The sequence below is a fragment of the Bos javanicus genome, chromosome 28, assembly GCF_032452875.1.
Source record: "Bos javanicus breed banteng chromosome 28, ARS-OSU_banteng_1.0, whole genome shotgun sequence".
Lineage (NCBI taxonomy): Eukaryota > Metazoa > Chordata > Mammalia > Artiodactyla > Bovidae > Bos > Bos javanicus.
In genome coordinates this window covers 40,686,582-40,704,148 of record NC_083895.1, presented here as the reverse complement: position 1 = coordinate 40,704,148, position 17,567 = coordinate 40,686,582, and the positions used below count along the sequence as shown (strand labels likewise).

At 44.8% G+C, this 17,567-nt stretch overlaps 1 protein-coding gene across 1 annotated transcript; it reads left to right on the top strand.

Annotated features, from left to right (window-relative positions):
- The first annotated feature begins 5,887 nt into the window (after positions 1–5,887).
- Positions 5,888–11,387, top strand: LRIT2 (leucine rich repeat, Ig-like and transmembrane domains 2). Its single transcript, XM_061405780.1, has 3 exons — positions 5,888–5,997; positions 6,297–7,078; positions 10,594–11,387. The coding sequence occupies exons 1-3, from the start codon at positions 5,888–5,890 to the stop codon at positions 11,385–11,387; spliced, it is 1,686 nt and encodes a 561-aa protein (XP_061261764.1).
- Positions 11,388–17,567: the final 6,180 nt, after the last annotated feature.

Below are 17,567 nucleotides of genomic sequence, written 5' to 3'. Positions count from 1 at the left end.
ACTCTTACCTACCGGGTGCCTGCTTCCTCTTACATTTACACACTTATAAAAGCACTTACTATGTGCCAGGAAGTGTTCTAAGTGCTTTATATATATCAACGCATTTAATTCTTATGACAGTCCTTTGCAGCAGGCACCACCCTTCTCCTAGCTTACCTGGAGAAGGAACAGGGGGAGTAACTTGCCTGTATCACTTTTTGCTGCGTAACAAATAAAGGCAAAATCGCAGTGGTACAAGGCAGCAAGCACTTATTTTCACACAGTCTACAGGCTGGTGGGTTGACTGGGGTGGCTCTGCTCCCTGTGTCCTACTTGGGGCCCAGGATGGAGACTCAGTGGCTATCTGGAGGAGGCTTCTTTCATGGAGATGTCAGATGATAGAGAAATGAGAAAAAACGTACAATACCTCTTAAGCTCCTTAACACTGCTATTTCTGCCCATATTCTGTCTGCCAAAGTGAGTCTCATGGCCAAAACTAAGCTTTTAACAGGGCAGAAAGGGACAGTTCTCCCACAGAGGTAATGGTGCGGCAGGGCAAACTTTGCTGGGCAGTGATCTAACCTATGTTGCTCACAAGTACACAGCTAGGAAGTGGCAGCTCTAGCGTTCGGACCACACACTTGCTTCCGGAGTTGCTAGTCCTTACTGCTTCCTACACTGCATCTTGACTACATTTATGCTAACTGGTAGGCACTCACATTTAATCTTTGTCCATTTTCCACATTTGTATAGTCACACACATACACATACAGAGACAAACACCATGCCCTCACTGTGGACACTCATGGATTCTAATCATCTGATTTTTAGTAAATTCTAGAGGTTTGGATGATGCCATGAGACTACTGCTCATTTACTCAGAATGTGAGACTGAAGGGATCTGAGAGATCCTCTGAAGCAGGTGGCATGGTACACCCAACACTGTCTGGCACACAGCTCACTTCTGTCCCTATGTAGCACTCTTTGTGATTCTAACTGAAACTTACCTGAGTTCCCGGAGGTGTCTCAGAGCCTCCTGGGTCACTCCATAAGCCATGTCAAAGGAGGATTCCTGTTCAATTTGCTTAAAGGTGGGAAACCTCTGAGATGTGGTCTCTGTGCACAGGAGAAGGCAAATGTTTCCCGCAGAAGGACAGCGTTCTGTCTTGTCTGTAGAACTGTCTTCTAATGAAGAGAACACCCAAGGTGTTTGGTGCCAAGGCCTTTGGGTAACAACTCAGGAAAGCAAGTGATGGGACAGCTTTTTGAAACTGGGGACAGCAAGTGATGCAAGGAAGCTACTTTGTTAGTGTCATCTGAGACCCTGTATCGTCTTTAATATTTGCTGAATATAAAAACCAATGTGATGCAATCATTTCTAAACTACTTCCTGTGACATTTACAAAAGACCTTACAATGGATGACCTTACAACTTATTTTCTTGTTTTCTCTCATTTTGATCTTCAAAATGACCTGTTTTGAAGCCTGGGCTATTTGACTTAACAGACAAGAAAACTGAAGCCCAAAGAGCTGAACAATTTATAGAGGACAGTGATAAATTTTCTTGGAGGATCTGAATCTTTGATAATGTTCCGGCCAGGCTGAGGGTCTTTATTCAGTGTAGATCTCTGCAGTGTGACTCATAGCAGGTTTACTATGGAAATGGGTTTTTCTCGATCTAAGCGAAACCTGGGGTCAGAACCATGAGAGCACCAGTGCACACGAACATGGGATTTTCATACATGTATATTTCCTGCCCATCATCTGGAGGGTCCAACTGACTATAATTTGAGAACCGTGGCTATTGGCTAGAGAAATTATTTGGTTAGAAGATGACGAAGCCGCTGTCTATATCATAGGTCAGCAAACATTTTTTTCTGTAAAGGAAGCCAGATAAGAGAGAATTTAAGCTCTGTTGCTGCTACTCATCTCTTGAGTGTGAAAGCAGTCTCAGACAATATGCAAGTTAATGAGCACGGATGAGTTCAAAGAAGATGTTATTTACAAAAACAGGTGGCAGACTGAATTGGGCTTCCCCTCAATCTAGATGTGTAAAGGCATTCTGCAATGCCTTATGAGACTCAAGTTTCAACTCTGATTGTTTGATGTATGAGACTGACAGGCACTCCCCAAATCAGAACAAATGTAAGTGTGGTAGATTAAAGCAGCCATCTGTTGAAATGATAAAGATATTTTCTCTAAATGACTGACTGAGCCAATCAAGACTGAACAATTACTGGCCCAACTAACATGTAGTCAGTTTTATTGAACCCTGTTTGAAGAAAAATCAGGAACTTGAAAGCAAAAACCTGTTAGTATTTATCCAATATTATGTGTGTGTGTGCCCCCCGCCCCGGCACGTGCGCACATGTGTGTGTGAAAAAGAGCGAAAAAAGATTCAACTTCCCAGTGATTCATGAAGACCTACCTTAGTGGTCTGAATGGAATGGCTCCCCAGATGGTCAGCTTCCGAGCACCCTTCTGTCAGCCTCTCTTTGTGTGTTCTGTCTTCCTTGGTTTGCTCTTGTAGAGAAGAATCATCCTGGATTGTGCTCGTGAATATTCAAGTCATTGGAAAAAACACATTCATGTTGTAAAAAATAAAATGATGTCCTGTTTATATATTAGTCTGTTGGTACATGAGTCTGGTTAGTATAAGTCAATCCCTGAAAACCTAATGTCTTCTTAGAGTCTTGGGAAAAGAATTTCTAATCTCCCAGATGCTGAAGACCAGCCTATACTATGGTGATCCCACAGCATGTGGCCCTAGGAAGCCTTGTTTGGAGCTTGGCTGAAATCATGACATCTCCATAATGTCTTTCTTTTTTTTTTTTTTAATGCAACATGGTTATATTCCTCCTGATTTACATAGTAGGTCACTCGATGTAGACTTGCAACCTTACAGGGTACTAAAAGGCAGACAAGCGAAATTTAATCCTGGGAAGTGGATGTGGTTATTAAACTAGGCTATTAATCAAGAGACTCAGCAGCAGGTTTAGAAGACTAGAGCTGAAAACTTTTAATCCAAGAGAGACAGAAATCAACTTACAATTATTTGAGCATATTTTATTTGATTATAAGGGCATTGTAGTCAGGATAGCTTAGGCTTATGCTGTGTTAACAGCTCCCAGATATCAGTGGCTTAACATAGAAATATTCCTGCTCTCATGGAGTCTACTTGAGTGAGTGGGAAATAAGGATGGAGAAAGGGTCCTGCTCTCTTATTCACCCAGGGACACAGGTTGATGAAGGCTCTACCACCTGGAATGGCAATGCTTGTTCCAACAAGAGAGAAGAGAACTTGGAGAATCATGGAGGGACCTTTGAAACATTATTTCCTCCAACATTTCATTGGCGTGAATATTGGTCATGTAGCCCACCTATTTCAAAAGGGCCTAGGGACATAGTCTTCTGTGCGTCTGTCACAGGCATGCCCCAGAGCAAGGGGAGCCTACAGGACCATCTCAGACGTGGTTGGAGCAGGTGGAGGAAAGAAGGAAAAACCCCAGCTGGAGAAAGAGGAAAGATAGCACACCTGCTCCCTAGTAGGTTGTCTGGTTCTCAGTCTGAGCTCTTCAAAGTTCTGGTCATGAGACTTCCCTTGTGGTTCAGTGACCAAGACTTCATGCTCTCAATGAAGGGGGCCCAGGTTGGATCCCTGGTCAGGAAACTAGATCCCACGTGCTGCAATTAAGAGTTCACATGCCAAAACTAAAGATTCTGCATGCCACAGCTAAGATGCAGCAGAGCCAAATAAATAAATATTAAAAAAAAAAAAAAGTTCCGGCCATGTTGGAGTGACTTTTCTCCAATTGAATAGACAGGAAATCTGCTTCTGTCCAGAAGCCAATTTTATCTAATTATTTCACAAACATAGAGTAACTCCTCTTCCATGACCCCGTCTCTACTAAGAATCCTAAGAGACAAGTCCCTAAGAGCATCCTGCTAGAAGGGAGATGGAAGTGTAGTATTCTCAGATCCCTTCCCTTTGTTGTTCCATCTCTTGAGTTTAGTCTTCTAGCCAACAGCACAGCTACTCCCTATGACCAAATATCAGATAAGGAAACCAGAGGATGAAGGAGTCAGGAGAGAAGTAGCAGTGCAATGGTGACCTGGCTGATTTCAGAGAGGACATGCCAGTGGGCGTTCTTCTCAAGCTCCCGGTAGACCACTGGAAGGCTGAGTTGAGCAGGATTCTTTTAAGAAAGCTAGATGGGATGAACGGAGAAGAAATTGTAGGGGATGTAGGGCTCTTTTGGCATTTTTATTTTGGGATGAGAAAAGAACTCACTGGTCATTTGTGATACCCGTGGATTGAATCATATTTTCCCACAAAGCAAGCCTGACAAAACCTTGGCCAGCCTGCTAGGGAACTCTGGAATGAGAACCACCCATCGGAGTTGTCCCCTATCATGCCAAACTGGCCAGGTCCCTGTTCCCCCACCACCGTCAGTCTCTGCGTGGGGCTGCCTTGGGAAGGGCATGCAAGCACTGACTCATTTCTCAAAGGGTGTCTAGGCAGCACATCTCCTTGTCGGCCATAGCTTTGTGCCCACGGCACTCTCCTTCCTTTCTAATTTTTTCTTTACCTGGAGAGCAAGTCCAGATATCTAGCCATATTGTAGAGTTAGGTTCTCTGGAAACTCCAGCAAATATATTTGGCTTGGATGGGAAGCCTGGGGTATAATCAGCTTAGTTGGTGACCCATTTCCCCATCACTGGTTAGCGATTAAGCGGATTTTCTTCCCTGAGGTCTTTTATAGGGTATAATATATATGATGAATCTTAGGGGAAGCCGTGGAATTTTGACAGTCATCAGAAGTAATAGTACCCCAAGTAAAAGAAAGTGACTGTCTTCAAGAGTCTGTTGGTCTGGGAGGTGAATTAAACTTTATTGGGTACCTACTATATGTTAGATACTTTATTTTGCATAATCCTAGTATTTCCTGGAAACACTAAAAAGTGTTAATTTTCTCACTTTGCACAGAGAAATTCACTTTTCAAAGATTTCAAGATTAGGAAGCATAAGCTAGACAGAAGGCCTCATGGGACCAGATTCATAGCAGTCTTGCTAGCCACAACATTCCTTGCATCTAGCAAGGGTGTGGCTTAGAGCAGATGACCAATTTATATTTGTTGAATGAATGAAGAATGGCAAAGTATCCAGAATCACATAGAATCTAACTTAAAAAAATTTAACATGTGAGATACACTGCATTCAGGATAAGTTATGTGATTCAGGACAAGAAACATGCTTTGATTTAATCAGAAAGCAACAATCTTGTGGTTTAACCTCTGTATATGATGCTTCTCTGATTCTGGTCATCCAAGCAGCAGGTGAAGCTGTCTTAACTCACAAGACAAATGAATCCACCACATGCTGGAGATATTGCCACTGATAAGAGTGGTTCTAAAATTACTTTGTCAACCATCATCTGAATTTGCATTTAGAGACTGGTTGAAAGTTCTGGGTTTCAGGAGCCAATTGTGATTGATGAATTTTAGATGGATTCTGGCCAAATCACCTGAACCATGGTGCTCAGAAAAGCATTACTTGCTTGTTTCTCTGATCTTTTCATATGAGACTGAGGGGAGGCAGTATAAGGATTGAATTAGACATCTGCCTGATAGTTTGCTCTCTGGACTGAAGAGCCAGAAAGAGAGTGAATTTGCTATCTAGTTAGGAGAAATAGCTCCCTCTTCTGGGTTCTTACTGAGCTTATGATCTGGGCTCTGGGTTCTTACTGAGCTTATGATCTGGGCCATTACAGACCTCAGGGCATCCAAGGGCTTTGCTGTTGCTGTGCTGACCTACATCATTATGGATTACCAATAATAGGATTTGCCACTTGGAGGCTTGGACTGTACTTATTTAAAAAACTCATAAGGTAGTTTCTTACAGAAGGCAATGGCTTCAGTTCCTCACTATTTCCTGCTAGTTCTGGTCTTTCTGGATTCACATGTGGCTCAGCCATCCTGTCTGCCAGGATGTGCCTGCTCAGAGGAGAGTTTTGGCAGGTGTGCTGGGCTAGCAAGATCCCAGAAGGTTGTGGGGGAGTGGGTTTTCTTTGGGGATGATGTGGTGTGGGAGAAGGCCAAGATTTGGCAGGAAATCAGCAAAATCTCTTTGAAACTCACTTTAGTTGGTTTAGTTGGTGCTGAAGTTTGATAAACTTTGCATTTTTACCAGAATGGGTCTAACTCAAGTGAATTGCATTTTTTCCCTTCTAATTCATACATCTAATACCAGGATGGCCCTGATCCTCCTTTCCAGACTCTTGATGTTCATCTCAAAGCTGTTCTGTTTTTTTGTACAGGACTCTGAAGTGCGTATCTATCTCTTTGGGCGAGATCCCAAGGAACCTTTCTGAAGAGTTCAAGCAAGTGAGAATTGAACACTCACCCGTATTTGAACTGCCCCGAGGGTTTTTCATCAACATGCACACTTTGGAGTACCTTTGGCTCAATTTTGACAATGTCACTGTGATTCACCCAGGAGCCCTGGAGCACCTGTCAGAACTGAAAGAACTGAGACTGGAGGGGAACAAACTCCGTTCAGTACCGTGGACAGCATTCCGTGCCACCCCGCTCCTGAGGATCTTGGACCTCAAACACAACAGGATTGATGCACTCCCTGAACTGGCTCTTCAGTTCCTGGTCAACCTGACCTACCTTGACCTATCCTCCAATAGACTGACAGTTGTATCCAAGAATGTCTTCTTGAACTGGCCAGCCTACCAGAAACACCGGCAGTCTGGCCATGAGGCTGAGATGCTCTCCAGCATGGTGCTGGCGCTACACGACAACCCCTGGTTATGTGATTGCCGCCTAAGGGGACTTGTCCAGTTTATCAAATCCATCAGCCTTCCAGTCATCCTGGTGAATCCCTATCTCATGTGCCGAGGTCCTCTCTTCAAGGCAGGGCAACTTTTTCACGAAACGGAGCTCAGTGTTTGCACGAAGCCTCAGATCTCAACCCCCAGTGCCAATGTCAGCGTCCAGGTGGGACAGAATGTGACCCTGCGATGCCTGGCACAGGCTAGCCCCTCACCAACTATTGCCTGGACTTATCCTCTGAGCACATGGAGGGAATTTGATGGTAAGTGCATGCACCCTCTCCATGTATCTGGGGGGCTGGGGAGTTCTGTAGCAACCCTGTCCTCAGAAGAGAAGTTCTAAACTGGATCAATCATGAAGGAGGGGTGCAAGCAAGATTGGGACAGGCCTGAATTATACTCACCACGACAGAAAGAATGCCAAGATAGTGCCCCACTATTGGCATTATTTTAAATGGGTGCATACAGATCTCTATAAGACATATGATGTAAATACTATATACTAATATATTTACATATTTGTTGCATGTAGATCTATCAATATGATATTTATATTTGTTACACACAGGTGTATATAATAATATATTTATATATGTGTTGCATATAGAACTCTATGAGATGTAAGTATATATATATTACATGTGTATTTGTTGTTTACATATATATATGTTGCATACAGTATGTAAGACATAAATATATATTAGTTGACTTAACATACTGTATATATATTGTAATATTGTATGTGAACACACATATTCTTTGAAAGCCTTCTAGATGCAAAATACTATACTATTTTTAAATCATAGAATTTATGGCTAGAACTGAGTCTAGAGATAACTTATTACTTATTTCTTAAACTTTTCTGTGAAAACTCATCTGAGGTTCTTGTTTGAAATAAAATTTTCAGACCTCTCTTTGGAGATTTGGTTCAATTAGACCAGGGGAGACCCTGAGAACATTTGTTTTAACAAGTGTTTCCTCACTCTGTCATTCCCTAACCTCCAGCTACCTCTTACCAGACAAGGTTCGGAAGTCCTAGATATTGAGTGAATGTTACACTTCCTACCACTATGTTGATCAGACCTTATTGGCTTGAAGTTGCAATCCTGGGACCCAGGGAGAGACCTCCAGGGGTCCCACTGCTGGGATTCGAACCTGTCTTTCATTTCCTGAAGCTCAGGCTCTGCTTTCACACCCCAGCAGAAGTCATCTTTAGTGTTGACCCTGCAGGTTTGGAGCACGTCACGAAGCCAGGGATGGCCTTTCTAGAAGCATCTCAACACTATCTAGAAGACAGCTGGGAATATCTAAGTAAAACCGGAGAAATACAGTCACTCAGATATCAGATCAGATCAGATCAGATCAGTCACTCAGTCGTGTCTGACTCTTTGCGACCCCATGAATCGCAGCACGCAAGGCCTCCCTGTCCATCACCAACTCCCAGAGCTCACTCAGACTCACGTCCATCGAGTCAGTGATGCCATCCAGCCATCTCATCCTCTGTCGTCCCCTTCTCCTCTTGCCCCCAATCCCTCCCAGCATCAGAGTCTTTTCCAGTGAGTCAACTCTTTGCATGAGGTGGCCAAAGTACTGGAGTTTCAGCTTTAGCATCATTCCTTCCAAAGAACACCCAGGGCTGATCTCCTTCAGAATGGACTGGTTGGATCTCCTTGCAGTCCAAGGGACTCCCAAGAGTCTTCTCCCAACACCACAGTTCAAAAGCATCAATTCTTCAGTGCTCAGCCTTCTTCACAGTCCAACTCTCACATCCATACATGACCATAGGAAAAACCATAGCCTTGACTAGACGGACCTTTGTTGGCAAAGTAATGTCTCTGCTTTTCAATATACTATCTAGGTTGGTCATAACTTTCCTTCCAAGGAGTAAGCGTCTTTTAATTTCATGGCTGCAGTCACCATCTGCAGTGATTTTGGAGCCCAGAAAAATAAAGTCTGACACTGTTTTCACTGTTTCCCCATCTATTTTCCATGAAGTGATGGGACCAGATGCCATGATCTTCATTTTCTGAATTTTGAGCTTTAAGCCAACTTTTTCACTCTCCACTTTCACTTTCATCAAGAGGCTTTTTAGTTCCTCTCCACTTTCTGCCATAAGGCTGGTGTCATCTGCATATCTGAGGTGATTGATATTTCTCCCGGCAATCTTGATTCCAGCTTGTGTTTCTTCCAGTCCAGCATTTCTCATGATGTACTCTGCATATAAGTTAAATAAACAGGGTGACAATATACAACCTTGACGTACTCCTTTTCCTATTTGGAACCAGTCTGTTGTTCCATGTCCAGTTCTAACTGTTGCTTCCTGACCTGTATACAAATTTCTCAAGAGGCAGATCAGGTGGTCTGGTATTCCCATCTCTTTCAGAATTTTCCACAGTTTATTGTGATCCACACAGTCAAAGGGTTGGGCATAGTCAATAAAGCAGAAATAGATGCTTTTCTGGAACTCTCTTGCTTTTTAATGATCCAGCGGATGTTGGCAATTTGATCTCTGGTTCCTCTTCCTTTTCTAAAACTAGCTTGAATTGAACATCAGGAAGTTCACGGTTCACATATTGCTGAAGCCTGGCTTGGAGAATTTTGAGCATTACTTTACTAGCGTGTGAGATGAGTGCAATTGTGCAGTAGTTTATATAATACATGGTGGCAAAACTCTGGAAAAAATACCTAAGTAACTGAAATTTTGACTTTGTCCTATCATTTTGATTACATCTTATTGGCTCAAGGTTAAATACCAGTGAAGGAGAAATACAGCATTTGTTGTTGTGGGTTCTTTGAGAGTGGTGAGGTACATCCAGATGTTATCCCTTGTGATGCGTTATCATCAGTCTCTTTGGTATCATGTTCAATCCATTCTCTCAATACTAGTAACAGCTAACACATACTGACCACTTACTGTCAAACTTATGGAGTGAGTACTATTATCATCCCATTTTACTGGTGAGGAAGTTGAAGCCAAGAGAATCTAAGCAACTCTACTTACTTAGTACATGGATTTTACTAATTTACCAAGTAAGTGCAAGACCATTTACTTAGTAAGGGATAGATTCCAGGCATTTGGCTCCGGGCTCTGAGCCACTCTACCTCTGCAAAGTAAAAAGGCACTTCCTGAAGCTCATGATATTGTACAATCACACTATTGTGAGAGATCTCCTAGAAACCAGGGGATAGCTTGGCAAGGCTAAAGTCAGTTGGTAGGAGGAGCTAGTGAAGCTGAAAGAGTGCAGTCTTCATAGGCAGAAGAACAAGGTTCCAGATCAATCAATGACTCTGAACAATTCTAATTATGGACAAGTTGCTTAATCACTCTAGTCCTCAACTTCCCATGTGTAAAAATTGGTTACTTACCTTACAGGGTTGCTGAGAGGCAAAAGAGTGAGTGAGTGAAAGTCACTCAGTTGTGTCTGACTCTTTATGACCCCATGGACTACACAGTCCGTGGAATTCTCTAGGCTAGAATACTGGAGTGGATAACCTTTCCCTTCTCCAGGGAATCTTCCCAGACCAGGAATTGCACCCAGGTCTCCTGCATTGCAGGCAGATTCTTTACCCGCTGAGCTGCAAGGGAAGCCCAAGAGGCAAAACCCTGGCACCAAACACATGCTTAATAAATGGTCACCACCACTTTAAAAACAACAAGAACAAACACCCACCCCCCACCCAAAACAAAAACAAAAACACCAGCATTGCTGGACACTCTCCAGCTGACTGTTTATCAGAGAGATGTCTACCGGAGTTGTTTTGTTCTCTCTCCACCCAGTGTTGACCTCGTTTACTGCAGAAGATGCTACTCTGTCTGAGCTGGTCGTACCTGCTGCCCACCTGGTAGACAGAGGCAATTATACCTGCATGGCCTCCAACTCCATTGGCATGAGCACCGTGGTCATCTCCCTCCGCGTCCAGCCGGCCCAGGCCCTGCTCGCACCGCGTTCTGTTTTCTCCCCCTCGGAGAGCAGTGCCTATGTTGACCTGCGGGTGGTCAAGCAGACGGTGCACGGGATCCTGCTAGAGTGGTTTGCGGCGGCGGACACTCCTGAGACGTGGTTCACGCTCTATATTGCGTCGGATGAAGCCTTCAGGAAGAAGGTGGTCCACGTCGGCCCGGGAATCAACACGTACACCGTGGATGATCTCCTCCCTGGCACAAAATACGAGATTTGCCTTAGCCTCGGCGGGCAGCCTCCACGCCAGGGCCGGTGTGTGGTCTTTGTGACCGGCCGAGACGACGGCGGGCTGGAGGGACGAGAGCGCCTGCTGCACACCACGGTGATCCTGTGCGCGGTGCTGCTGGCGGTGCCTGTGGGCGCCTACGCCTGGGCGGCCCAGGCGCCCTGCAGCTGCCGGGGATGGGGTCAGCGCTGGTGTCTACACCGCAGGAAAGCCCCCAGGTGCCCCCAGGCGGTCCCAGAGCACAGGGACGACCCCTACAGAGACCACACCGCCGTCTGTGAGGACGGCCTGGGGCCCGGAGGTGCTGAGCCGGAGGGGGACGAGCAGAGAGCCGGAGAGGGAGATGACCACCCCGGAGGACTGGTGTGGACCTCCAGCCCTTAAGCTAATTCTCTGTGGCCGCTCAACCTGGCTCGACCCATTTATTCAGGAAGTGTTTATCGAGCACCGACTCAGTTCCAGGCTCTGAACTTCACACAATGGTCCTGGAGACATAGTCTTTATTACCCTCATGGAACTGATGCCAAAGGAGCTTCGTCCAATTAATCATTTTATTATCCATGGTGACTGGAGATTAATACATGTTATTTTCTATGTAAATAACTGTATAACATTTATATGTTTACATGGAACATTAACATATAATACATTTCACATATGTTATCCCACTGGAGAAAGCTAGGCTTCTATCCCTTATTACAGGTGAAGAAGCAGAAGTTCAGGAAGTTATAACCACCTGAGTCTGATGTTCTGAAAAAGCTGCCTTTGGGGGTGAAATGAGAGCTGGTGGGTGATGTGAGTCTCCATGCGTGGGTGTCTGTGTCCCGCAGAGCAGTCCTTGGTGCTGCTGAGAGCCTGGCATTGCCAGCACTAAGGAACAGGGGACTGGCTGCAGCCCGGGGCTCATGTCTAGTGATTGCTGGAAACCAAAGTCATATGGCTTCCGGGAGCCATGTCGGGGAGGAAAAGAATCTCTATAAAAGCATATGACTATTATTATTGTTGTTACTATTACATGATCCTGATTCCCACCTATTTTCTTGAGACTGTGAGATTCAGGCTTATTTGTTCAACCCCGTCTTCCTAGTATCTCAGTGCTGAGTATGACACATGTTTTTTCACATGAATAAGGATATAATGCCTACTCCTGTTTCCAGTTAATGTTTCAAGCCCTCCTATTAAACTCCTGAGAGGTGACTGTTTCTTCTTATCTATGCTCACATGGAATGGGGATCCCCATGAAACCCGGGGATGGCTCACTGTCCCTCCAGGCAGCTCTGTTGATGGAGGTCTTCCCCAGGGTTTAAACCCACATCTACGTCTTCACAGCTTCTCCAACTTGCCACAGGAAAAACCTTCTGAAGGTTCGAGGGTAAGCTGGCCTTCTTGTGATGTCCCCAGAAATATTTTCTCCCTCCCTTCTTCCTACCTTCCTTCCCAGTTCCTTCCAGATCCATCTTAAGTATCACGTCCTTCCTCCAAGTAGCCTTCCTGGACTTCCCATGTCTGTGGAAAAGAAATAAGGAATAGAACAGGATGTGTGAGTTTTTGTTGCTTGCAAGCCCTTGGGGCAGAGGCTGACCTTTCTTGCTGAAACTACTGGACTCATCCAACCCCTGGACTGTGTTAATAATCAATATTGGTTGTAATGAATTTTTAGAAATTGAAGACAGCTCTCATATCAAACAAACTGTTCCGTTAATTCTCATTTATTTTCTTCTGAGCAAGAAGTTTTTTATGGAAAATTTCAGTCATACCAAAAGTATAGACACTCTTGTTCCTCTCCTTCAGTCAGCTTCAAAAAAAAATTTTTTTTAACATTTTGAAGTCTTATTTCATCTAGTCCTTGCTCTCAACAGTTTATTTATTTATTTATTTTTTTGGATGTAGACCATTTTTAAAATCTTTATTGAATTTGTTACAATATTGCTTCTGTTTTATGTTTTGGGGTTTTTTTTGGCCACAAAGCATGTGGGATTGTAGCTCCCTGAACAGGGATAGAACCCACACCCCCTGCATTGGAAGGTGAAGTCTTAACCACTGGACCACCAGGGACGCCTCTGAACAGTTTTTTTTAACTGGAGTGTTTGTGGCAGATACAAAGCTTCACAGCTTACCTATGAATATTTTAGTTTTACCCCTAACAGATAAAGAAGTTTCAAAAAGACACACTCACAACGCCATCATCACACCAAAGAACATCCATTTTTGAATGATATGTATATAGTTTTATATATATATATGCACATATGTATACAAACAACACACATATGTATGTTATATAACAGAGAATTTGTTTATGAGAAATTTCCCATGATAAAGTTGTTGGAGCAGGACAAGAATGTACTTCCACTGGCCTCCAGGTACTTCATTCTGTAGGATCAAAGGCCATCCACAGTTCTTGGTGGGCGGGCGTTGCAGCCTTCATGAAGGGGCCTGGGGCTAAAGTGAAGGCAGGAGTGGATGCTGTGGCCTCCATTTCTGGCAATGAAACCTTTGTGGTGGGCGTGGACAGAGGGGCAGGAGGAGGAAAGGGGAGTAGAAGAGACGTGTAGGACGCGGGAGAATCAGGAGCATGTCCTGAGCAGGGGTCATTGTCGGCTGAATCTGTGAACCTGGGAATTTAGGGCAAGGGAACACAATCCACAGAGGAATTCTGACAATCTGTCCCTTAGACTTTCCCTTAAAAAATCCTAGAGTAAAGATGTGCATTACTCAGACTGATCAGGCAATATGGTTAGTCGATAGCATTGACTCTGCAGCCCAGTTTCCTGGGCTTAAATTTTGGCTTTGCGTCTTACTGGCTTTGTGAGTCTATTTCCTTGTGCCTTAATTTCGTCAGCTGTAAAATGGAGATAATAATAGTAACTACTGCATAGAGTTGTCCAGATGATTATATGAATTTTTACATGTAAAGTTCTCAGAACAATGTCTGGCACACAGTAAGCCCTCAATAAATGTTATCACCATTTAAGGCATCCATGTCCATTTGTGTTTTCTTTGACTTTGCAGACACTGGTCATCAGGAACATCAGATCTTACTAGGCTTACATATGTGTGTATATGTAGAAATATATAGATAGATAGATACGTGTATATACACACTATATATATTCAGTCCTGAATATTCACTGGAAGGACTGATGCTGAAGCTGAAACTCCCACACTTTGGCCACCTGATGCGAAGAACCAACTCGTTGGAAAAGACCCTGATGCTGGGAAAGATTGAAGGCGGGAGGAGAGGGGAATGGCAGAGGATGAGATGGTTGGATGGCATCACCCACAATGATGGACATGAGTTTGAGTAGTCTCCGGGAGTTGGTGATAGACAGGGAAGCCTGGTGTGCTGCAGTCCATGGGGTCACAAAGAGTCAGACACAACTGAGTGACTGAACTGAACTGATATACACATAATGACAGAATATCTATGCTAATATCCTTCACATTCTGTTGTTCAGTCGCTCAGTTGTGTTCGACTCTTTGCGACCCCATGGACTGCAGCACGCCGGGCTCCTCTGACCTCCAGTGTTTCATAAAGTTTGCTCAAATTCATGTCTATTGAGTTGGTGATGCTATCTAACCATCTTATCCTCGGTTGCCCCCTTCTCCTTTTGCCTTCCATCTTCCTCAGCATCCAGGTGTTTTCCGAACAGTCAGCTCTTCGCATCAGATGGCCAAAGTATTGAGCTTCAGCTTCAGCAACAGTCCTCCCAATGAATATTCAGGACTGATTTCCCTTAGGATTGACTGGTTTGATCTCCCTGCAGTCCAAGGGACTCTCAAGAGTCTTCTCCAGCACCACAGTTCAAAAGCATCAATTCTTCAGCACTCAGCCTTCTTTATGGTCTAACTCTCACATCTGTACATGACTACTGGAAAAACCGTAACTTTGACAATATGCCCTCTGTTGGCAAAGTGACATCTATGCTTCTGAATATGCTGTCTAGGTTTGTCATAGCTTTCCTTCCAAGGAGCAAGCATCTTTTAATTTAACTCACATTCTGTTTAATGAATGTTTAAGTAGTGTTCTGTGTAAATCATGTTTCAAAGATGCAGGAGTTTAGATTCAATTGTCATGCTCTCGGGAATTTGTTTAGAGCTTAGACTGTGTCATTTTAAGGTAAGTGTCTTTGATGCAGGAGACATTGGTAAGGAGGTCTACTTGCTTTTAGAGTGAAGCCATTGCTGCTGTTGCTGCTGCTGCTGCTGCTAAGTCGCTTCAGTCATGTCCGACTCTGTGTGACCCCATAGACGGCAGCCCACCAAGCTCTGCCATCCCTAGGATTCTCCAGGCAAGAACACTGGAGTGGGTTGCCATTTCCTTCTCCAATGCATGAACGTGAAAAGGGAAAGTGAAGTCACTCAGTCGTGTCTGACTCTTCGCGACCCTGTGGACTGCAGCCCACCAGGCTCCTCTGCCCATGGGATTTTCCAGGCAAGAGTACTGGAGTGTGGTGCCATTGCCTTCTCCAGAAGCCATTGCTAGTCTTAGGTATATGTAGTTAGCAACCTGAGAGAAGTGTTTTGTCCTTTTTCTCTTTTATTTTTGCTTGTTAGAGCCTGTATCCCTAACACCTAGAGGAGGGCCTGAGACAGGTAATCTGTATATTCAGACATTGTGTCACTGAAAGAAGGATTCAGTAAATTACTGATTAATAAATGAATGACTGGACCTCACTAAGCCAAAGAGGTACATTTGTACAATTTTATGACATCACCAACATCCCTAGACTATTGATATAAAGTAAGGTCACTTACTTTATTGTTCAAGTTATGGTTACTTAAGCCATTGCCGCTTCATTCTAGAAACTAAGACCTTCTGAGCACTGCCCCTCCCCAGTTACTTCTATGAATCTCCTAAGGGATCCTCCCTGTGTCCACATGGCAGCGATTTGCCTTAGTCTTCACATGGCATCCTCCCCATCCTCCCTGTCCATCCTCCTGTGCTTGGGCCTTTGAAGACTGTCGGGGAAGCATGACTGCCTGCCAACATCCATGCTGGGTGGGCCGACCTGGATTTTCTCAAAGCTTCTGGTCTTCATGGTGGGGGATGGATAAATTGGGAGATTGGGATTGACATATACACACTACTATATATAAAGAAAGTAACTTATAAGGATCTACCATATAGCACAAGGGAACTCTAATCAATACTCAGTAACAACCCATATGGGAAAAGAATCTTAAAAAAATTATACATATACATACATGCTTTTATGTGTATGTATAATTGATTCACTTGGCTGTACAGCAGAACCTAACACAGCAGTGTAAATCAAATATACTCCAATAAAAATTAATAATAATTTTGAAAAAGGTTCCAGTCCTCAGAGTAACAGAATTCCTGCAGCCCCCAGAGAACTGGGAGAGTGTGGCTCCTCCCCAGTTCTTGCCATACTTGACCAGCTGGGCTCTGGGGCAGCCACTGAGTACAGAGTCCCACAGGTGCTCTTAGGGGCATTCTCATCAATTCCTAACTCCCTGGGCAGGTGGATGCTCAAACGCAGGCTGCAGGGCTGCAAAGGTCACAGATGTAGAGTCTGCCCATCCTCCCCCACTTCCTACTGTCCACTCTCCTCTCTTCTCCTAGTACCCGGGAGAGGTTTCCAGGCCCATCAGAGGGTGGAAAACATCCTGGAAGCAAGGATGAGCAGAAGGAGCCCTCCCGTCCAGGTATGATGCTCTAGCATGGGGACCATCAGCCGGCCTCAAATGCCCTCGTGTACAGCTAAGAATAGCGCCTGCCTCCTGAGCTGGCATCAGCAGAAACAAAGCTGTGGCAGGTGCTTTGTATAGATTAGCTCTTGTCATCCTCAGAGCAGTGATTTTCTGCACTGTGTATTGGTGAGGAAAATGAGGTCCATGGAGGCTTTGGTGTCTGGCCCCAAGTCACACTTAGGAGGCAGAGCCAGGATTCAGACTCAGGGCTGTCAGACTGTAAAGCACAATGTTATTTCAGATAATTAGAAAGTCTGAGCTCAACCACAGGAAAAAACACACACCGTTCTACAGACTCCCTAGAGACCCAAGAGTGGGACAGCCTGCCCACCCGTCACCCTGCCTCCCAGCTCTTTGCCTTGAGGTGCAACATTGTGCTTGCCCCAGTGTGACTGGCCAGGCACCCCCTTGCCCCTGCCCCCACCCCATCCCCTGCAGTGGCACTGGCCCACGCTCACTCCCACTGGTCCGGGGTCTCCTCCAGTGCCACCACCTTTGCGGGTCCCTTACGGGTCCACCATATCTTCCTCCTCTTTTCTCAGCATGGCTTGTGCTGGCAATGAGGCACTCTGCCCATACTTTCCAGCACAAGAGTTGCTCATGTGCCTAGTTTCCAAGATTGACTCTGCCTTGGTTCAAGTTCCCGGGCTTGTCCTGGAGCTCCACTCTCCACCCTTGGGCCCTGATGCTCTCCTGAGCTTCCAACCCAGTGCCACTGTCCCAGAGACGACACTGATTCCGTGTGTGGGCTTCCATGCCCACACCTGCCCTCTCTGGGCTGGGCTGGGATAATTAGCTCTAGACCCTACTCCTCCCCAGGAAGCCCTGCTGGGGCTTGTCCTGCTT